The sequence below is a fragment of the Phalangium opilio genome, unplaced genomic scaffold (genome assembly GCF_054372755.1).
Source record: "Phalangium opilio isolate 3A_F unplaced genomic scaffold, DU_Popi_V2 ptg000081l_1, whole genome shotgun sequence".
In the NCBI taxonomy this organism is placed as follows: domain Eukaryota; kingdom Metazoa; phylum Arthropoda; class Arachnida; order Opiliones; family Phalangiidae; genus Phalangium; species Phalangium opilio.
Genome location: NW_028324188.1, coordinates 2,119,139 through 2,142,244, shown reverse-complemented (window position 1 = coordinate 2,142,244; position 23,106 = coordinate 2,119,139). Strand labels below are relative to the sequence as shown.

The following is a 23,106-nucleotide window of genomic DNA, read 5'->3' as shown; positions in this document are numbered from 1 at the left end:
TTTCCCCAACCAACTGGTTAAGTGGTTAAGTACACGGAAGGTCGGGCCAATTACCAGGGGGGGGGGGAAGGCCGACAGTTTAACCGCGCGGGCCCGAGCGGAATGTACCTGTTTCTTTACCTGGCAACAATTACCGGGGGGTTCCTTTTGGCATGCAGAGAAGAAATGTTCTCGCGTTTTGGGGAAGCGAAGGCCGAAACGTGAATGGAATTTCTTTTTATTCTGCGCCATTTTAGCTTTCGTATCTTTGGCGCCCACGGATGTTTTTTTCTTTTAAATTGGTGCCAACTTGATTAAATTATTGCGCATCATATTTATATAATATATATATTTACGAAGTTGCTCAATCTCCGAAGGACCGTTATGTAACGTAAGGTAGCGTAGCGGCAATTTGTTCCTTAGAATTCTTTCTTCCTTTTCGCGCGGATTAATATTTGAAAGATTAAGTCGCCGCTTTTGTTAGAAGATTGCATGGAATCCCCGCTGCCGATTAGTTACGGGAATTTTTAAAATTGGAATATTAATAGTCAGGGATTTTCGTATTGGTTCGGGTATTGTTTTCTCCTATACAGTTGTAGCGTAAGTTTATAAGGTATGTTCCTTCCATAAGTATGACACACTACCTATGCTTCGTAATGCTACTGAGAGACAGCTCGAGCTAGTTCTAGAAGGACAAACTAGAATTACAGTTCTACACTCGGTGGTGGTTAATTAATTTTGCAGGACTTCTTCCATGTAGCTCCTATCTAGTCCGCATTACTAAGCCCAAATTTGACAGCAGCGCCTCATGCACCAGGCGTATGTCGCTTTTACCCTTCGAATTTATGACCTACCTAGGCTATTACTTCAAAATTACAAGCTCCAGTTTCTAAGTTACCAGAATTTACAAACTTATGGATGGCCAACATATCACTTATGAACTTATGGCGTTAAGTGATATCCTAGTTAATTTTGGTGGTACTGGTCATTTTCTTGTTATTTAACTGAGGAAAAGTCCACGAATTGGTCAGCTAAAATTAATTGATTGAAAAGCTAAATTTTGAAATGCTGGAGAACCCCCGTATCGCGGTACCCCCTAGCCAGATTCGAGTCCATTATTCATCTTATTGTTGAAGTCGTGGGGATTTATCCAAATAATGTGAAATAATTAATCATATTTAATCGTTATACGTTTAATTTCTTCAAATACTTTAACCGGCCGGAATTACCGCGCGTCTTATAATAACGTTACGTAATTTCTGGTTGGGGCCGCATCTTTTCTTTCTGATACCGGAATCAATTCGTGACCGTTTTATTGGTACCTCTCGGAACTGAACCCTAAACTCGAACCAGGGAAATAAATAACATTAGATGGGCCGATCAAGGCACGAGTCCCTGCATGCGCGAATTCTCCCAAGTTCGGACACGACAGTGAATTGACCATTTCGCGCTGACCCTAGCGGTACCACTGAAATAACCCCAGAGATGGGGGCCCCCGTCCCTGCGCTGTTTACTTCTCCTCAAACACCACAGCGTGTATTCCGTCACGTAATTTAAATCCTTAATCGCGTAAATTTCATTTAAAAATAACTTGAAATTAAAGATAAACGCCGCGTTCTTATCTAATTCACCTCCAACTAAAATTTTGATACTATAGATAAAATGCGAAACATTCTTGAATTCCATTATATAAAAAAGTATTTGCAAAAATATAATTTATATCCAGGGATCTTGTTATATACTTTCAAAACTCAATTTAATTTAAACACTTAATTATAGTTGACGTTGTTTAATAAACGTACTCGAGTATAAAAACGCAAAATTAGTCGTCGAAATTAAAATGTTTTTTCGAATTCCTCATATTTGCGAATTAAAAGTAAACCATCGGAATACGTGATACGCGGCTGCCCCGTACCTTGCTATTTAATCATTTTAATGTCGAATGGCAATTAAAGAGAACCAGTCAGTCGCTATCGCAGCTAGGGTGCACCGCCTAGTGAATTACATTAAAAGTTAAAATGAAAAAGGAGAAAGGTTTAGATTTGAAATGGCGATTGAATTTTTATTTCAAGAACTCGAAAGAGCGGGAGTTTAGCGAATTCTTTTCGAAATGAAGCTCGCAAATTAATTCGTGTATGTTTTTTCAAGGTATTTTCCACTTAAATCTTAGCGGAGAAAGATAACCCTTAAAAAGTTGAAATCTTTTAAAATTAACTATCCGAGCTTTTGAAGAAGTCACGAAAATCTTGATTAGACACGCTTTTCCACCACTACCCCTTACCTCTCCTCCAACACCCCTGCACGCCAGAAGGCCATCATCTCGATCAAGTTACTTCTTTTAATGTCTACGTCAACCTCTGCATGACGCCCTTAAGTTGACACCGATGAAGACGTATCGCGGCTCGCTTGATCTTTGCCTCTCCCAATTAGTATTGTAAACCCAATTACTGTCTACCTGATTTTCCAACAAGGGTATCGATAGCGTGCACCGAACTATACAGTATCTGTTTTTACTTTTAAGTCAAAAATGAAACTCTGTACTTTTTCTATGCGCAGCCGATTTTGAATGTCCCCCAGTAAGGGATATGCACACAAGTTATGATTGAACATTGTAGGAGTGTTTTACCAATGACCCCCTTAACATTGCGCGTTCAGTTTCTTACGATAAACACTTCTCTAGTGTTCAATCGTAACTTGTGTTTAGGGGGTACTGGGAACAATCGGTTGGTGCTATACTCAACATCCCACTGCTTACTTCGGTCCAATATTACACTGCCTTCTTGTATTTCATTATTGTATCAAGGTTTTCAGTATGAAAGAGTTGGGTAATTGAAGTGTTAGTTGGTAAATTTCTCGAGTGACTTATTTCGAGTGCTGAGGAACTGGGGTTAGTAGCCCATGCAGCGGTCTTACCTTAGAATTAGTCGGCAATTAATTTTAGGAGCGTCAAAGAGACGTCTCGTTCTATCACGCCAACCAAACTTGAGTCCTTCCTGTATTTGGCCAAGATGATATGGCCCCCCGACTATAAAACGAGCCTCCATTTTGAAGGTGAAGTTTTATCAGTTTTATATTTTAAAGCGAGATTTTATATACTTCGTCACGTCTCTGTATAGTAAATATAGGGGGGGGGCACGGCTTCCCCCACCCCACCCCCTTATCGAAGTTCTTTTTTTTTATTGGGGGACTTTTTAAGGTTGTCTTGTTACTCTTAATATCGTAATCAGAGTGTCGCTGCACTCGAAGGGAACTGCCAAAAAAAGATATCGGACCACCCTTTCCCGCGTATATCCGGCCCCAACCACCCTGCACCACCTCGAATTGAGAAGCCTAATTCTCCCACCGAGTATTTAATTCAGAGTTCCAACGCAACCTGGGAAACGTGGATAAGTCAGGGATTTGAAACATGGGGCCAATAAGTCAGGGATTTAAAGTTTTGTTCCTAAGGGACTCCGTTTGGTATGGGCTGCAGGTGCCATGTCACGAAGTGCGGGGCTCTGGTAAACGCCTTAAAATGGTCAGGGAGGTATTGGGAAAATTTCGCCAGGGATAAGCTTCAAAAGTCAGGGAGGGATTTTCAATTTCGTCCGAACCCTGGTTTAATTCCCTTGGCGTAATGATACTCTGATGCTGATAGTGCAGGGGTCTGCCGAAAATACTCGGGGTAATCTTGAAGGGCTTCACGCTCCTGGCGCTACATTCACTCCGGAGATGGTATCTAATGAACTCGTCGGCTAAAATAATTTAACTGATAAAATGTCTGCTCGAGTACATGACACGGAGCGACCCTTGCTTGTTGTACGATCGGCGAATGTAGCGAGCGAGGCGTCCCATTAAATGTTGAGGAGGCTCTGCTCAGGTAGCCCCGCTGCACGTCAACTTATATTTGGACAACTCTTTACTTTCCCGTGAGAAAAAAGCGGGCTATCTCGACGCGTTGACATTTCTTAACCCGCAAATCAATTAGACTTAACTTCAATTTAATCTAAATTATTTACTATCTCTCCGTGCGCACTCTTATTGACGAAGCTTACGCTTGAATGATATTACTTTGTACGGAGCCGCGCCGACTTTAATCTCGAAATGGTAATCGGGATTAACCGCTCTTTGCGAGTTCGTTAATTTTAACTTGGCCGCAACAACTTCTACGAGTAACTTCTTAGTAACATTGAGATTGCAGATTTTTATTAATGGAAAATTTGATTATTCGGTTTGCAACGTTGCATGCATGGTTATTCCAGGGAAACTTGCAAGGTAGCAGGGTTATTCTGGGGAAACTTGCAACGTTGGTCACTAAGATCACGCAAATAAAATGCGCAGACCATAGCTGGACAGAGTAGGTTTTAGGGATGGTTGACCTCTAGGCTTGCACCAGAGTAATTAAGGTCACCCATCATTTGAAAGGTAGCTCAAATTCGACACGGACACGTATGGGCGCCATTTTTGGGTATCGCACGCTGCAACCTTGCATTTGCGGCGGCGGCGGCGTCGGTCTGGTTAATATTAATGGGGCTGGCATAATTATAATGGATTTCTTCTTCGTGTAATGAGAGGTCCTTGAGAAGAGAGCGCGTTCGACCTTCGTGGGAAGAAAAAGAGAATTACAGGTATATCTGCACTCTCTCTCTCCCCGGTTTGAATGGCGTTGGAATGGAGGAGGGAGCAGCGGGTACAGGGACGTGCCGGCGCGTCGCTGGCTAGCTCTCCGTGTTAGCCGATAAGAAACGGGCCATTTTTTGCTCTCTCCGCTCCGCTCAGCGTAGCCACTCTTGAATATCAATTGAACACCGAATATTTTTATAGCCAAGATTAAAAATACCCATCCATCCATCCATGGGGACGGGGGGAGGGGGGGGCGGAATTTGGGCCCAAAAAAAATAAAAACTAAAATATTTTAAATATAAATCGTGTTCCGAGAGAGATAATAACGAGGGAGGCCCCCGCCCCCCCCCCAACCGCTTTCTCGCCGAGGGGATATTCACTGGCCCCCTTAATGTCTTTTCCATGTAAAAAAATAGGGGGTATTCAACCCTCAGTATTGGAACGTACAATTGTGTTCATACATTGCCATCCGTCTCTCAAAAGCGAGATGCAAGGGAATTTTTTAAGCCTGTGTCTTTCTTTCCCTAGAGTTTACTTACATTGAAATGGTCTATAGAGTAATTTATCTCCTATATACGGTGACGTCATAACCCTTTACCTCTTACCTAAGTGATATCCTCTTCCGGGCCCGGGCGAGTAGTAGTCTCTATTTCTAAGTTGCCTCTAAAGGGGGATGCGCAGTTCGTTCCATCTCTACCAATATTACTCTTTTGAAATGAATAATGTTAGCCCCTCGTTTTCCAAGCTAAATTTGCTAGTTCATTTTTGTCCGTATGCAGCTAGGCGTTCGGAACTCATCGCGCCGCTTTGATGCTCTTGATGATGATTGAAAGGATAGTGATTAGCCCCTCTTGCCTCGCAAGCTGACCCTCGTGAATTCTCGTTTATATTATATAAGGCCAACTGAAAGAGTAAATTTAGGACTCGAAGAACTTCTTAAGACGCGTATTCTCGCTATAAAAATATGTTAATCCACTGAAGAATTTCCAAGGTGTTTAACTGGGATTGATGCGAGCTAGTCGGTAAAGATGACAGAAGGGAATTATTTATCTGGCGTTTAATTTTAATTTAAATTTCACTTTCGGATAAACAGCGGTGCGGTGCGGTGCGGTGCGGTCGGGCCATATATTTTTCTCGGCGCAAAGCTTCGTTATTTATTGCTCCCTATAGCAAACTTTAATCATTTTGCTAAATAATATTCTTTAGTTCTTTTCATTTTATATTTTGACGCTAATTTGTTCAATTTCGCGCCGCTAAAGTGTCAGAGGCAAGAACATGGCGTGAGCTTATAGTTTGAATACTTATTCAAATTGAAACACGTACATCTCATTCGTGACTTAATCATTTTCCAAACGCATGGCCAATTTCATTCCGTTAAATTCATTACAACGGCATATTTTATAAATGATTCTTTTTAGAGACCGCTGTCTTAATATCTTTGAAAACGGAAGAGTTGGGCCACCTATCACGTATTCAAATTATTTAACCCTATCTCTTAAGGCCTATATACTATATAGAACATTACAAGGTGTCGTGCGAATAAGCCCGTACCTGTTAATTCTATGGATTAAGGGAATACTTACGAACATTTTGCTTAATTACTCGGGCCCTGATTGTCGTAACCCCCAAGTGTTAGGTATCGTTGGAAAGGGGAAGAATTGGACTATAACATACTCAAAGGAAATCCCCGTATCTCTAGTAGAACCAGAGTTATGATCCTCCAAAGTTGGGTGTGATGCTATTTCCATGGCATGTTTTTGAACATTTTGCTTAATTACTCGGCCCCTGTTTGTCGTAGCCGTATGTTTTTAGTATGGTTGGATGGGGGGCAAATTGGACTATAACATACTCAAAGGACATCCCCGTATATCTAGTAGAACTAGAGTTTAAAGGTCATGTTAATCCTATGGAGGGGAATACTTATGAACATTTTCTTTAAAAACTCGGGCCCTGATTGTTGTTAACCCAAGGTATTAGGTATCGTTGGAAAGAGGAGAAATAGGGCTATAACATCCTCGAAGGACATCCCCGTATCTCTAGTAGAACTAGAGTTTAAAGGTCATGTTAATCCTATGGAGGGGAATACTTACGAACATTTTGCTTAATTACTCGGGCCCTGATTGTTTTAAGTAACCCCAAGTATTTAGTATCGTTGGAAAGAGGAGAAATTGGATTATCAAAGGACATCCCCGTATCTCTAGTAGAACCATAGTTTAAAGGTCATGTTAATCCTATGGAGCTAGCGTTTGTACGTGAACATTTCGCTTAATTGGTCGCGGGCCCCAAATTGTCGTGACCCCGAGTAATTAATACCGTTGGAAGGAAGGGGGGAGGGGCCTCTCTCTATTATCTAAAATATTTCGCGGTCTCTTAAAATTCTAGCAGTTTCTAATATTTCAAAGTTGCTTCGGCTTCGGCTGTGCGCGGCCGGGGGTCAGGTCTGTGAAAGGTTTGATAATTTATGAAAGTGCTGTATAATTCGATTGCATTTTTTGAATTGGTTTTGCGTGATCTGGTTGAATGCGTGCATTGCCTAAAGATTAAGTTCATCTGCACTGCAGCCATATTCTTATCTCGAGCCCGGGGCTCCGTTTCATCGATATATTTTCAAATGTTCTTCCCTTTTTTAAACTTAATTTGATATCTTTCAAAAACATACCTTAATTTTAATTGGTTGCTTCTATAGTAAAAAAAAAGGCTCGCGCGCCAATTAGAAAAGAACAACGTCATATGACCCCGAAAAATCTGATTGGCCCCTCTGAAATGTTTCAAATCCTTGTTTTGTTTTGCTGTTAAAAACCTTTTAAAATTATTATACGGAGTTCCAATTTATTATTTTGATAATTCTTTATAAGAATGGAGTTTAATTCTCCCAAGAATATTGTTATTTAACCAATGATTTCCTGATCTAACCCGCCATGATCCGTTGCGAGATATATCATGTTTTCTCACGTCAGTGCACAAGGTTATTTATAGAAGCGGGGCTTGGATTTTCATGATTGGTGAAATTTAAAATTAATGGTTTATTTTGTAAAAAACTATCAATTTGTCTTTGACATTTGCGCTAACTCGAAAGTCACGAAATGATTCCCCAAAAGTTAGTTTAACTTAAGAACGTTCCTCGCATTCAGATTTCCTACAATTAATCTTTCTTTTATCAGTCGGTTAATTCATAATGTTTGGAATTTCACTTTAAAAAGGTCATTATATATATATTGCTTATTAATTTTTTTTTTTTAGTTGAAACGATTAAAAATATGTCATTGGCTATAAGTATATTATAATTAATGTTAATTCGGCACACACGCGATCCCACACAGATCGCCCAAAGGGAATTAATCTGGAATTTTTCACTTGGTTTGTTTACTCGCGGTCTCCTTGTCAAACTTCAAATAAACCAACTAAACTCGATCTATAATAATTATTATTTTATAAGATTTACCTATGAAATGAGAACTGTCCTCCCATGAATATCAAATCACGCTTCGCTCAGCTGTAAACTTAATTCACGCGCCAGTTCAGGTTTTATTTCTAGCACGTGCAAGCGTTTCTTTAGTTCTTAGTGGCGCGTGAATTGGGGAGAAGAATTTGTCGATTGTGGCGCGTGAATTGGGGAGAAGAATTTGTCGATTGTGGCGCGTGAATTGGGGAGAAGAATTTGTCGATTGTGGCGCGTGAATTGGGGAGAAGAATTTGTCGATTGTGGCGCGTGAATTGGGGAGAAGCTTTCGTCGATTGTGGCGCGTGAATTCGGGATAATTTTTCACGCGGGTTCTAACGGCGTACGTGTTAAAAAAAGCTCCTAGCTCTTTGATGGAAGATTTAAATTAATCAGCTCGGGCCTTAATTATTATATCGGTTCTTGAGCTGAAGCGTGAAAGATATCTACGCGATATAAATCTAAACGAAAGTCATCAAAGTTTTAAATGAATTTATAATAATCGTGTATCGATTTTGGCGCGGCGGCTGCAGCAGCCGAGTATATTAACGCGAAATTTAATACAGATTTTAAAAATAGATTACATTTGTACCTAACTCTTTCCGTTAAATGACTTCCAGGCTTAGGGAAAAAAATTAATTAGCATAATATATATTATTCGTAAAATATTGTCGCTACCATAAATAACACTGTCAACGGATAATAGTTTAGTATTTAAATTCTTTAGTTGTCTCTCTGGCGCGCTGTACAAGCAGCACGAATGGCCTCGGGCCTAACTATAACCAGATCCCGATATAATGATGGTAATTTAAAATTTTACGATTAATGTTTTTTACCTATATGTAATTACTTAAATGTTCATTTTTGGAATTGTATCTTAATAATTATATTTCTAAACGCGAAGCCATTTTTTTATTTTAAATGTTATATCGTTTGGAAACGATCTTGAACACGTATAAAGCATGCAATGCAGAAAATTTAAAATAAATATAGTCGGCTATTTTAAGTTCTGCCAATAAATACCATTGATTTCAAAGGCGAAGGGATGTCTTCATGCACATGAAACTAACAACATTTTAACAGGCGGCAGTACCTGTTAAAAATTTCAAAGGTTTAAGCGCTCCATGCATCATCTGGTAAAATTTATTAAGATGGGGATCGTAAAGACGCCTATAAATTAAACAAGCAACTTCAGCGGCGAGAAAATGAACTAGTTCTTATCCGTCCGAGCAGTTAAGGTTTCGCGTACTCACTTTGTGTTCCTCCACATCACTTAACTTAATTAACTGGTGTCATGTTTAATCCAATTTATCTGATGATGGTATGGTAGAGAAAGCCCCGTTTATTTTTTACCCGTAACAATGTTCAAGGGGTTTTTTTTGTTTTGGTATTTGATTGGGAGCGGTTCAATGCATGGTACTTGACTACCGTGTTAACGATACGGAGATAGCGTTCAAGTTGAACCAGATTGAAGGAATAGGCAAATTGTTTTATTACAAACAGTCTGAGAAACCAAGACACACAGGGGCCAGGCTGCCGCCATTGGGGTATCCACCCTCTTACCATGAAGCTCCACCAGAGACAGCGCGAGGTAGTTAGCCCCCCCCCCCGGAGTACCTACTGTAATGAACTCAGTCTGGCATTAATTGCTTCTTGGCGTTATTGATTTGATACCCCAATGGTAGCCAGGCCCCTGCGTGTTGGTTTCTCTGTTTGTAATAAAATAATTTATCTATGAAGAGTTGAAATGATCTCGTACTGGTGGAATGTGATGATTAATGATGGCGATCGAGTTTGAACGCGGCCCTGAACGTACGTCCCTAATTAATTTTAACTATTTTGCGTCCGTCTTTAAGGTCGCACGGTTATATCGCGGCCGGCCTTAATAATTAATTAAGCTTTTATGTGTTTTTGTGCGCGGGTGGTCCCTGACTCTTTTGAAGGGTCGTGTTGAAATTATTTCGACAAAAGGTAGTATTCGATATCCTTAATTTTTTACCACCACTTTTTGATCTTCCATCTTAAAAGGGTTTGATTTCAATTTCTTAAGATCCTATTTCTCGTGCCTCTAAAAACACCTCAGCGGTGCCGAGGGGATAACCGCCGCCGCTCAAACGGTGCTTGCTTGGTTGTTATCCCCTCGGAAACTATATTTCTCCTCTTAAATGTATAAATTTTGACTTTCCTGAATTTCGCAGGGCCTAGATGAATTTTCGCTTTGATTGAATTGAATCTCAAATTGAATTTTATACCTTTTTCATTTTGTTATCTGAAATATTATCCTTGTCAATTTTATGATTTATCTGGCCATTTTATTTTTGACCGCCAGGGGGCGTCAGGGAAATAAATTGTTGACTGAAATTTCAGGGAAAACTCCGTGAAGATTTATAATTTTTTTTGTAAAATTCTGCGAAATTTGCGAGGCTAGACTATAAGTTTGGTCCCTCTGCCAATTAGCTAGCTATTACTCAAAATGTAACTCTGCTGTTATTTCGGTGCTGGGCTCGCATTTTGTCAGGGAAATATCAGGGAAAACCCTGGAAATATCAGGGAAATCGGGTCTAAAAAGATATAAAAGTTTGGGAATTTTAAAATTGTTATATTAAAAGTTTGGGGATTTCATATTTTATAGTTGGGTATGAGTTTCTCTTCAGCAATGCAGTGGTAATTTATAGGTACTGACTTTACAAAAGTGGCCACTTCGAAATTGGTCAGTGAAAATGATCGAATCACTTTGAGACTCTGGGGTAGAATTTTGAAAGTGGAAATCTGATGAATGAATGCATGGATGAATGTCTGGCCAATTGCAACGGCGTTTCAATAAGGATAAACTCCGATAATACCTTAGATACAAGAATAAAATTAAGGATTATTTCACCGCGGGCTTAAAAACGATTAAAAAATTGGAATTTTAAATTCTCCGTTCGCCCTTCCTACTTCTCTCTCTGTGATTGGCCCAAATACCGTTATCGACATTAATTAAACCCCTCCCACCGACTTAAATAAGATTAGTTAAAATTTACTTTAGAGAAATATTGGAAGCCAGTCTGCACCGACGACGACTTTTTCCAATTATTTTCCAGTTTTACGCCAAACATCGCGCGCCTTGTTATTCACTTCAAAATGTTTAACACCGCCAGCTAAAATATCATGAACTCGCGTTTTAAAAATGTTTTAAAAATAGCGCGTGAAAAGTTAGTGTCCGAATTTCAGTTTCACTTTTTAATAAAGAGCTCGTGAAAAGTGTCCGAATTTCAGTTTCACTTTTTAATAATAGCTCGTGAAAAGTGTCCGAATTTCAGTTTCACTTTTTAATAATAGCTCGTGAAAAGTGTCCGAATTTCAGTTTCACTTTTTAATAATAGCTCGTGAAAAGTGTCCGAATTTCAGTTTCACTTTTTAATAATAGCTCGTGAAAAGTGCCCGAATTTCAGTTTCACTTTTTAATAAAGAGCTCGTGGATTTCTATTTTTCAATAAATAGCTCGTGAATTTAACTTTTTAATAAATAGCTCGTGAATTTAACTTTTTAATAAATAGCTCGTGAATTTAACTTTTTAATAAATAGCTCGTGAATTTAACTTTTTAATAAATAGCTCGTGAATTTCAGTTTCTAATAAATAGCTCGTAAATTTCTATTTTTAATAAATATCTCGTGAATTTCTATTTTTAATAAATATCTCGTGAATTTCTATTTTTAATAAATAGCTCGTGAATTTCTATTTTTAATAAATAGCTCGTGCATTTCTATTTTTAATAAATATCTCGTGAATTTCTATTTTTAATAAATAGCTCGTGAATTTCTATTTTTAATAAATAGCTCGTGCATTTAACTTTTCAATAAACAGCTCGTGAAATGAACTTTTAATAGACGAATTTTGGCCGCGAGCTAAAGGCGCGGCACGAGACATTTTATATTTCACTTATTGCTCGTCCAGTGAAGTGATTTACGGGAATGTATTTTTGGTGGCACGGTCATTAAAAAACATTAGATACTTTAAATAAATTAATAATTACAAAATTAAAATATTCATAAGAATCCGGTTTATATTCTTAAAGACGATAAATGCCTTCTTTTAATGAAAAAGAAAAATAATTTAACAAGATAAAAAAATAAAGAAATGCTATATAGTTAATATATCGACTGCGCGTGTATGTATGCGTGTATGTATGCATGTATGCATGTAGTCGATAGATATATAGTCGAATAATTTTTTAAACGATATAAATTGCAGTGCACGAATAGTCGGCATTTCTCGATCCCCGCGCAAAGCAATCTTTTTATATTATTTTTCTAATTTCGAGTCGTTTTTAAAACGGGTCTCTTACATAAGTACTCGCTTCGAAACGAGTTTTTTTAAGCGCCGAGAATCTGCCCCGACGTTTGCCGCCAAATATTCGCCAAATAGCCGAGCGTCGACTTGAAATAGCCCGCCCGGCCTTTGCTCGCTCGCTCAGTGTATAAGCCAACAACGCTAAATACAATTAAGTGTAACAAACGAGACTTAATTAATATAATTAACTATTAGTGGTGATTAAGGAAGTGTTTAAATGAATTGATGAACCAATTTCGTGTCGTGTTTGTGTTGTCTCAACTCCTACTTGTGTTCTTTTGCATTCGTTTGAAGTTTAATTACTAATTACGTAACGCGATGAAGGTAAGACTCAAATTTAATTGATTTTAATTACAATCTGTCTTAATTGGTGGTGGCGGCCTACGATGTCATTTGAAAACCGAGCCAATTAAAACTGTTCTGTTTAAATTGATCGGTTGCCAACTTCTAAATTAGAATATTCAGGTCTTAATTAAACGTGAAATTAATTCCCTTTAATTATTAATCATACTAATTAGCCGAGCGAATTAAAACTTTTTTAATTGATCGGTTTCCAACTTCTAAATTAGAATATTCAGGTCTTAATTCAACGTGAAATTAAATTCCCTTCTTTAATTATTAATTATGCTAATTAAGAAAGACGTTTAATTATTCGAATATTAATTCTTTAGTTCAAATTTAATTCTACAAGTACAGTAATTAGTAATCGGTGATAATTAACCTGAAGAGTTTTAAGTACGTTATAATTGGGAAAGACTTGTTATCCAATCCACCTTAAACATAATATATATGGGCAGTGCGTTCTTGCATTGTGGTTATGTATTATGCACATAGGGGTTCTTCCAACTAACCCTTCATTAAATGTATTCCGCCCATCTAAAGAAAGGATGGTGTTGGGGGGCGTAAACCACTTAAAAAGGGGGGGTCCTCTTTTAAAGGATTCGTGGTCGGTTTGGGCTAAATCACAATATAATATAAATTCCCTGGTTCTTTCTTTTCTTCTCGCCGACTTTTAACTTGTAAGTTGTAATTTGCATATGGTTTTAATTTTAACAAAGGCTTAAGGAAGGAGCTGCATGCCGATTAATTTTCTATGAGTTATTAATTACTTTGTTATTTAAGTCTGAGCCGACGCTGGCTGGCTAATATCAGTCAATCGTGTGTCATATCCGGAGCGTATTTCAAATTTTATCTTATAAGTCTTGTTACGTAAAAGTATCCAATCTGTGGTCAGATTTTAGATGCTTGTCCCCCCCCTGCCCTGATAAGTTACTGGTTTCCCAGACCCCCTAATTATCAACTAGTCAAGGCTTCTCAAGTTTCTCCATCCCCTCCCCCTGCCCCTCACTCTATATCCTTCATTTAGGAAATTTTGATTGATCGCTTGATTTCGACGCTGCGGGGTCGGATATTATCCATTGGAAAACTATGGTTCAGGCCTCTCATATGCATGCAGTGAACTCGCAACCTTGACCCCAAGCCGACCGACTCAGCTAGCTCGCATACCCTCTTGTTTATCTTGTTTAATGTGCTTAAAATTGCCTTATATTTTTTTGCAATTATTTATCCGCAAATTTTACTCGAAACTCGGATGATAAAATTTATGACTGTAATAGATGGGTCAAAAAGTTGAATCAGCAAAAATTGAACAGTGATCAACTTGTTCAACCAACTCGCGTTAATCCCACGACCCAACTAGTCTAATTAATTCGTAATTAGTCCCAATTAGTTTGAATTGAAAGTTTTAATTTCAATTTATTGTTAGTAAAAAGGATGTTAGGCGCACGCGTAGTAGATAACGGTTGTCAGATCGGGCAATCATTTTGGAGTGGAATATTTGAAACAATGGACCAGCTCCTTGATATCGAAATATCGATTAGTTCTTTTTTGTGTGTATTCTGATAACATAAACTGTATCTTTTGGCATTCTTCTCCAAATAACGAGGAGCCAAAGTTCCCTCAACACTTTTTCTATATTCCTTTCAAATAAGACCCCCCCCCCCCCCGTATCTCTCTCTCTCTCTCTCTCTCTCTCTACATGTATAAATATAGATAAAGATATAAAGATCGAATCTAATGTATAATTTAAATCCCCTCCCTTTTGCCTTTTAAAGGGAGAGTCTAATCTGTCTGCTGAAAGTGAAGAGTCGAGTCCCGTTATAGAGATCTCAAATCCCCCCCCCCTTTGCCTTTTAAAGGGAGAGTCTAGTCTACTGTCTGCTGAAAGTGAAGAGAGTCCCGTTAGAGATCTCAAATCCCCCCCTTTCGCCTTTTAAAGGGAGAGAGTGTTCCGTTATTTCTTATAGAGATCTCTTATTAAACCGATTGTAGACGCCCCCCCCCCGCCGTCTCTTTAAAGGGATAGCACCGTTAAATCCCGAGAGAGATGGCTTATCGCGTAAATAGACGACGCGGCCCTTTCAAACGTCGAGCGATCAATCAACCAGATAGTTTATAACTTCACCTTTAAACTCTGATAAATCAGAATGAAATCGCGCGCGCGCTCGCGCTCCCCCAGAGCCGGAAATCAACCCGAGTTTGCACCAAATCCGAAGCTATTCTCAAACTTAAGCCGTGCTAATTGGATACGCGTAGCGATTAGCTTTGGAATATAATGCAATTCACGGCGCAATCGATACGGAAACAAATGAATTTCGAGGTTATTAAAATGCCAGCAACTTCAGACTCTTTATTGCAGGCGCCGATGAACGAAGCTATATACGTTTTGATAACTTCTATTTCGTAAATGAGTATACGATAAGGAGTAAGCCCCGATAGGAGTCGCTTTGTGGTAAAAGTTAGTTATGGAAAAATTTCTCTTTAAACAGAATAAAACGTAAAATGTTTGGCGATCGGCGCAAACCTATAGCTACTTGCCGATCCCATTTGAAAGTTAGAAAACAATCGTAGGTCGTTGATGTCTACCTACGCGCCATTAGAAAAAAAAAACCGCGTCTAGCGTATCGAATCCTCTACGAAAATTAAGCTACGCAATCTTAATTAATGAGTTAATTGTGTTTTAATCTTAAAAGAAGTTGGATTTTCGCAAGAGAGGCCCCTTTTTGCAAAAATTGATACGACCGTATTATTTTACATTGAACAAGTGGTGCATGGTGGACTTTGTAAATATTTTCAAAGAATACTTTGCGGGTTTTATCATTCGGTTAAATATATGAGTTGATTTACTTTTCGGTTGTGTGTTCGGGTTTGTTATCTCTTGTTTGAATCTACTGTGTATACCAGAGTCGTCTTCGTTTACCAAAAAGTTCTGGTAAATTTCTGGGGAAAAAAATTGGAAAAGATTTTATTGTAAATTTGGTTGCGCTCGCTATCGGACGCCGAGCTAGAACGTTTCTATACTCGCCTCGCGTAATCGCCTTGAGCCGAGCCGAATCGAATGTTCGCGCGAGTGATATGTTACCATGCCACAGGTAGGCGTAATTTAATAACGATTTGATTGGTCACTTTAGAAGGGGTTTGAATTCTTTAATTCAAGCTTGCAGTTGAAATAACTCGAGTTAGGGGAGTGTCCATAAAGGTAGTGTGGGCAAAATCGACCATGGTCATGGAAAGAAGTATAGATTCTCAAAATTCAGCTGATTTCCTATAGAACCAATGCATCCCACTCACTGTATGTTCTTCTGGGTCCTTATATAATTACCCTGTTTGGGATGGCCTTGGTATTAAAAGGGGTAAAATCCGTTAAAATTGGCCCACGGCTCAAAACTCGCATTTAAAATACCTAGGTCTATTTTAATCAAACCCATTAATCGTTTAATCAATTTAATTTAATTAATTAGCCAGTGATTATCTTTATATTTAATTATGCTATAATGTTTAATTTTAAATCCGTAATCGAGGGAGCAACACCCACCTGTAGCGGGCGGCGGAGTGGTTACCCCCTCGGTAATATATTTCAGTCAGATACGGTAACGGTATATATATACACTTTTGAATAAATAGGTTCGGTTTGTTCCTCGTATTTTCGTTCTGTGTAGTATAGTAAATAGGCATCGAACGTCTACCTATACCTGCCTACAAACGGTATAGCACACGCGTCTGTACCAGATTCCAATTGACGCGCTGTTAATCCTAAGCCTATAATACGAGTACATTTGGTGCAGCATCTACACGCGAGATGTCAATGTTTCCAGCCCAGTCTAATACCGTTCTGTATTATAATGGCGTTTACCAAAGTAGCCCCTAACTCACAAAATGAATAAACATTCGAAATAATTTAATACTTGAGAAATTAAGTGTATAACAATTGCGCAGGTTAGTAAAATTATCCTAAAACGTTTATTTAAATAAATCCGCTTAGCATCGTAGTCTAATGCCCCTTAAGCCAATAGAACGGCTTAGCATATATTTAATAGTACATATAGATTGTATTTTAATCTCAATTAGAACTTTGCGATTGAATTAATAATTAAATCTTTTGAATTACACGAACTTACCATTTTAATGTATTAAAAAAAAAAATTTGCCATGAAAATAGGGCTTAACCTTAATTTAAATTTATTTTTAAAGTTGTTTGTAGTAAGCAATTAGGCTTAGCTTAGTTTAAACGTAAATTAATTATATTACGTATATTTAATTCTCAATTAAACTAAGCAATTTAATTGGATTTCACCAATTTAATATATTTTTAATAAAATTCGCCATAAAAATATGGCTTAACTTTAATTTAAATTTACTTCAAAGTTGTTTGTAGTAAGCAATTAGGCTTAGCTTAGTTTAAAAGTAATATAATTATATAACGTATATTTAATTTTCAATTAGGAAGAAAAAACACAAGTAATTTAATTGGATTTTACCAATTTAATATATTTTGGCGTTTAGACGTTATTTTTCCCTTCGTTTCAGTTCTGCCAAAAATAGGCCTTGGTGTATCGAATGTCCCCAATTTTTTTGTGCGGGATGTAAAATGTGGCTTAAAAATAATCTACTGGAATATAGTATTACAGGAGGGAAAGGGGGGAGGGGGAGGAAGCTTGTTGGGCAAATCTGTAAAACTAGAGTTTTAATCTGTTTTATCTTTTCCAACTCGATCCCCGACAAGATACATTCACTTTTTTTCATCTTTTTACAAGTTTCAAATTTAAAGAAATATATCGAATTTAACTTTTCCCATACAAGATATCCAGCTCTTGCGCTTGCATCAAATTCTGGTGGCAAAATTCCTAAGACCAGCGACTGGGTAGAAATCTCATTGGGGACAAATTATTATTAGGGTTTTTTTTTATTTTTCATACATTGTTTTAAGACAAAAGACATTTCACAATCCCTTTCTTATGGTTGGTGAAAATACGGTGTGTCTGGAGGTAGTACTAGTAGTTAGTTTTAAAGACGTGCCGTTGAATATAGAAACGCCTTCCACGCAAAATTAGCTCGAACAAAAGTAATTTTAAATCGCTGATTCAAGCTGAATATTTTTCGTTCTTTCAAATTGAAATGAAAAACACTTACATAAATTTTAGATAAAATTTCCAAGTTTTTCTTCATTAAATTAAAACATAAGTTCGTGGGCCATCCATAAGTTTGTCACTGGAGCTGTCGAAGGCTTAGTAATGCGGACTAAATAGGAGCTAGATGGAACTTAAGTCCAGCAAAATTAATTAACCACCACTGAGTGTAGTAAGTACTTCAATTGACTCGCTTCCGTCAATCTCCTTCTCGAACTAGTTATCTCCATGCTTACGAATAGTATAGGTAGTGTCATACTTATGGAAGAAACGTGACTTATGATTAACGTAAATTTAAATACTGTGGACATAAATCAGGGTTTGATTTCGAATGTTTTTTATTATTTTTAATTAAATATTTGGCATTATCTGTATATGAAATCTGTTTAGTCTCGGTCCGCCTCTTTAAAATTCGTGTTACGTTTGCGACGGTGTAACACTGTACACATAGCGTGCTCGAAAATCGTTAAATGATTTTTACGATCTTAAATGCAATCGTTAAAAAAAGCCGCGAAATAACACGACTAATCCGATTGCGCCAAGAGACCTGATTTTAAAATTATTTACCTGACTTTAAAATCAACCGATCGGCATTCGAGTTCTTTTTTTCCCCACCAACGACTATACTCTATCAAGAAGCGATGTCTAGTTTATTAGGGAGAAGGTATAAGATGCCTAAGTGTTCAAAATACAAGGGGGGACGTAAAAGGAGGCCCCGGGCTATTTCGCCTCTCCTGTCTGAAAATATGACTGCAATTTTCACGTCATTCGCGTCGCGCTGACGTGCACGAGTTTTCAAGAACCAATGAGATGATGCTGGTTGTAATTTAGAGGGGGCGGGGATTAACTCCGAACACCTATACTATACGTTTGGACTGGAGATAAAGAGCTGGAAATGTGGCGCGAATTTAGACCTTCTCCCCTAATAAGCTAGATATCACTTCTTGACCCTCCCCTATACCGTCCAGTTCAGTTCAGTTTTTAAAATCCATGGCCCCCTGTAGGGAACATTTAGAATTAAGACCCATGAATTATTTTAAAGATGTATAGACCTATTTTGTTGTCTATTTATAATTTAGTTGGATGAATTCTGGGATGATTTCCAACAGTTGGAAACTGGAATGGATTCCGACGTTAATCTGATCGAGCCGACCTTGGTCAACGCCAATCTACCCAATACCGTAATAAGATAATACATTTAATTAATTAATCGGGGCTCAATTATTGGATGGCGGTGACTTTATCCACGGGTCCATTGTTGATTGGTGTTAGGTTCCGAATACCAGCAGTGGGGCGGGCGAATATTTGGAACTGTATCCGGCCGACAATTACCGGGGTCAAGTGTCGTCCTCGTGTCCGGCCGAGTTGTCGCCCAGTTCCGCCAGTCAAGACGACTTCCTGGCCGTCGTCAATAAAGACAGACAGAAAAAGGACAACCACAATATGAGTAAGTCCTCCTAAAATCACCACTACTTGTTCAGTTAGACTGAGAACCTGCTTGGCCGACTTACATAAGTTCATAAGTGATATGTTGGGCCATCCATAAGTTTGTAATGTCTGGTAACTTAGAAACTGGAGCTTGTAATTTTGAAGTGGTAGCCTAGGTAGGTAAGTCATAGATTCAGGGTAAAGCGACATACGCCTGGTGGTGCATGAGGTGCTGCCGAGGGGGTAGACACTTGAGAACTCAGGTGTACAATATGTCTTGAACTCAATGTCCTGTCAGAGCTGAACTGTGAGTTCCGATCAGGCTTTGAATTCAATGCACTGTCAAAGATGAACTCTTTTGAACTCGGGTGTAAACAGAGATCCAGAGCGTCTACCCCCTCGGTCGCTGCTGTCAAAGGCCTAATTAGTAATGATTGCAGACTAAATAGGAGAGCTAGATGGAACTTAAGTCCTGCATGCAAAATTAATTAACCACCATGCACCGAGTGTAGGCCTAGTACTTAGCTCTATCATTACGAACTTGTATACTTAGTGTCATACTTATAGAAGGAACATATCACTTATAAACTTATGATGCTTAGATTAGGTTAGGTTCTTTTAAGCGTATTTAAATATGTGGTTGAATTTTATCGAGTGTTATGTCTCGTATGTCTCTTTGAGAGAGAGTTAGAGCCTTCTACCCATGAATGAATGAATGCATGCATGAATTCGAGATAGGTACTAGTATGGTGGGCGTTTGAAATGTCCTCGTCTATCTTGATGAAAGTTGACGCCTGACAGGTACCGACATGCTCTTGTCGGCCCCGTCCCTGAGTGAGGCCTCCGCTCCAACCGACTGATAAGCCTTTCTCGGAACTCCTTCCGAGGGGCTGCCCACTTCGACGACTCTCACCCCCCCCCCTTTGAAACACGATCCTCATACGAACCTTTCATTTAGCGAGGTGGTTATTTCCTCGGACTCTACACTACAGGAGGGATAATATATGCCGTCTTTGTTGTAATCTTCCAGTGTTTTTCATGTACTTTTTTTTCTTCTGTATTTTCAAAATATGGAGTGCAGATTTTTTTATATTTCCTTCCTAGGGAAAAAAGGGCGTTACCCGCTTTAATGTCGTTTGAATTAATTTTAATTGAGTTGTTTTCGGTTTTATTTCTTGAATTTTTTTAGTTGAAAGACGGAGGAGGTTTAATATAAACGATAGAATCAAAGAACTGGGGACTTTGCTGCCAAAAAGTAATGACCAGTAAGTAGCCACTGACACCTTCATCTTTTTAAGTATTCTTCGGTTTCCTAGTGACCCCCGGGTTAGTTAGGCCGTTCGTCTTTGACCCTTGATTCAATAGTCGTCCGCTACCACGAACTTTCTCATGACGTCACACCTTCCTACCTATTACCTCGGTTTTGGCGACCGTATTTTCTAGCCATACAATTTAGACTACCAATAGAGCTATCTCAGAAGCCAAAGTGTGACGTCACCAATGATATTTCCCGTAGAATCAAAACGGTACCAAACATGGCCGACCACTGCCAAAGCTAAACCCGCGACGTTTTATCTAGGCACTGACGTCACAACTGAGATAGCTCTATATTGACGTTACGTCCCCCCGTAGCTCCTCCCCTCTTAGTACCACCGCTCTATTCCTAGAGAGACATCGAACCTGGGCGGCGGAAATATTTCGTTTAATTTCCCATTTAATACGTTTAAGTTACTAGTAATTGAATTGGTGGACTGTGCCTCATTTCAGTCTCCCTTTACTTTGTACTTGTCGCTCGTCAATTTAGGTTTTACGACTTGATTCGCGAGCAACGTCAAAACAAAGGAACGATATTGAAGGCGTCTTGCGATTACGTACGAGTGCTCAAAAAAGAAATTCAAAGAATTCCTGGTCTCGAGATGGAACATCGTAAAATGGAACAAACAAATCGGAGACTCATGCTCAGGATACAAGTACGTACTCCCCCCTACCTTATTATCTTGTCTTTGTCTTTTGTCTTTTGCAAGCCATTGTCTCGCTGCTGCTTAAATCCACGCGACACTGTTCAGTTACACGACCCTTCATTCTTTATCTATCAATCCCTTTTTACCAGAGATTTCAAAGAATCAAATAGATAAATCAATCTTCCGCCCGAGGGGTCCCGCACTCCGAGACGTCTTTATAGAGAGAGGGGTTTAAAGGGGGAATGAAATGGCCCCTCGTTAACACCCGTTTACCTAATACAGTTTGGCTAGGAGATGCTTGCGAAGTCTTAGTGAGAGAAATAGGCGCGCTACAGACGAACCTATTACGATTTAAGTCCGACTATTCCTCCCCCTTTTTTGTCCTCCCACCCAACCCGAGTCGTTCCACAGTAAGCGCCCCTATTCTCCCCCCCCCGATCCTTGAAGACCCCAGCCTCCCTCTGGGCTTGTAAATCAACTAAACCCTAAATCAACTCGGTCTAACCCGAACCAAATCGGTCTAACCCGAACCAACTCGGTCTAACCCGAACCAACTCGGTCTAACCCGAACCAACTCGGTCTAACCCGAACCAACTCGGTCTAACCCGAACCAACTCGGTCTAACCCGAACCAACTCGGTCTAACCCGAACCAACTCGGTCTAACCCGAACCAACTCGGTCTAACCCGAACCAACTCGGTCTAACCCGAACCAACTCGGTCTAACCCGAACCAACTCGGTCTAACCCGAACCAACTCGGTCTAACCCGAACCAACTCGGTCTAACCCGAACCAACTCGGTCTAACCCGAACCAACTCGGTCTAACCCGAACCAACTCGGTCTAACCCGAACCAACTCGGTCTAACCCGAACCAACTCGGTCTAACCCGAACCAACTCGGTCTAACCCGAACCAACTCGGTCTAACCCGAACCAACTCGGTCTAACCCGAACCAACTCGGTCTAACCCGAACCAACTCGGTCTAACCCGAACCAAGGCGCCATCCATAAATACAAATGTTGTCTCGTTACTCTAACAAACTTACCAAAAGCAGTTATCAATCTAGATCTATAAGAACTACCTATTTGTCGTCTGTCCATTTCAATTCTCCTTTTAAGGATAACTGTCGGTGTTATCCAGCAACACTGGCGCTTCTTTCTTTCGTCAAGTCATTTGTGGCCTCTTAATCGATACGTAATAGATTTTCCCATTGAAATCTTATCAAACAAGAGAGAGAGATAGAGAGATAGCGTTGAAGGTGGCGGACAGATTCTCATTTTTATATTTTTCATTTTCATAATAGAATCAGAGTGACGTAGGCCTATCCTAGTACCTACATTTCAGTTTAACGCCGACTAACTTTAACAATTTATCATTGCTGCTCCGAGGAGGAGTTATTGTTATTGATAAGGCATTCATAGTTTTAGATCATTGTTTTCGTTTGACGTATTTTAATTTAAAAATAAATGACTCCCCTCCCCTCCCCTGCCCTGTATCTATTCCCGCTAAAAGGAATCGAGTGAACGCCTCAAATTGATTGATATTCGTTGATTGTAAAATTGTATACTTAGCAATATTTATTACGCCATTTATTAAAGCTTGCAATTTTTACTAAAGTTCAGGGAAATCGGGGAAATTTGCATCAAACAGGGGCCGAGTAATAAAGCAAAATGTTCGTAAACATACCCTCCATAGGAATAGCGTCACACCCAACTTTAGAGGCTCGTAACTCTGGTTCTATTAGAGATAGGGGGATGTCCTTTGGATATGTTATAGTCCAATTTGTCCCCCATCCAACCATGCTAAGAACTTAGGGCTACGACAAACAGGGGCCAGGTACTTAAGCAAAATGTTCAAAAACATGCCATAGAAATAGCGTCACACCCAACTTTAGAGGCTCA

The 23,106-nt window shown here is 39.1% G+C and overlaps 1 protein-coding gene across 2 annotated transcripts in view; it reads left to right on the top strand.

The window, feature by feature from the left end:
• The window catches only part of Mitf (transcription factor Mitf), a 31,100-nt gene that overhangs the window by 5,458 nt on the left and 2,536 nt on the right, over positions 1–23,106 (top strand). For both annotated transcript variants that reach the window (XM_089846914.1, XM_089846915.1), the window contains exons 4-7: positions 18,898–18,999; positions 19,091–19,265; positions 20,436–20,511; positions 21,051–21,216. In XM_089846914.1, the coding sequence (XP_089703040.1) occupies positions 18,898–18,999; positions 19,091–19,265; positions 20,436–20,511; positions 21,051–21,216 (519 nt within the window). The remainder of the gene's footprint in view (positions 1–18,897; positions 19,000–19,090; positions 19,266–20,435; positions 20,512–21,050; positions 21,217–23,106) is intronic.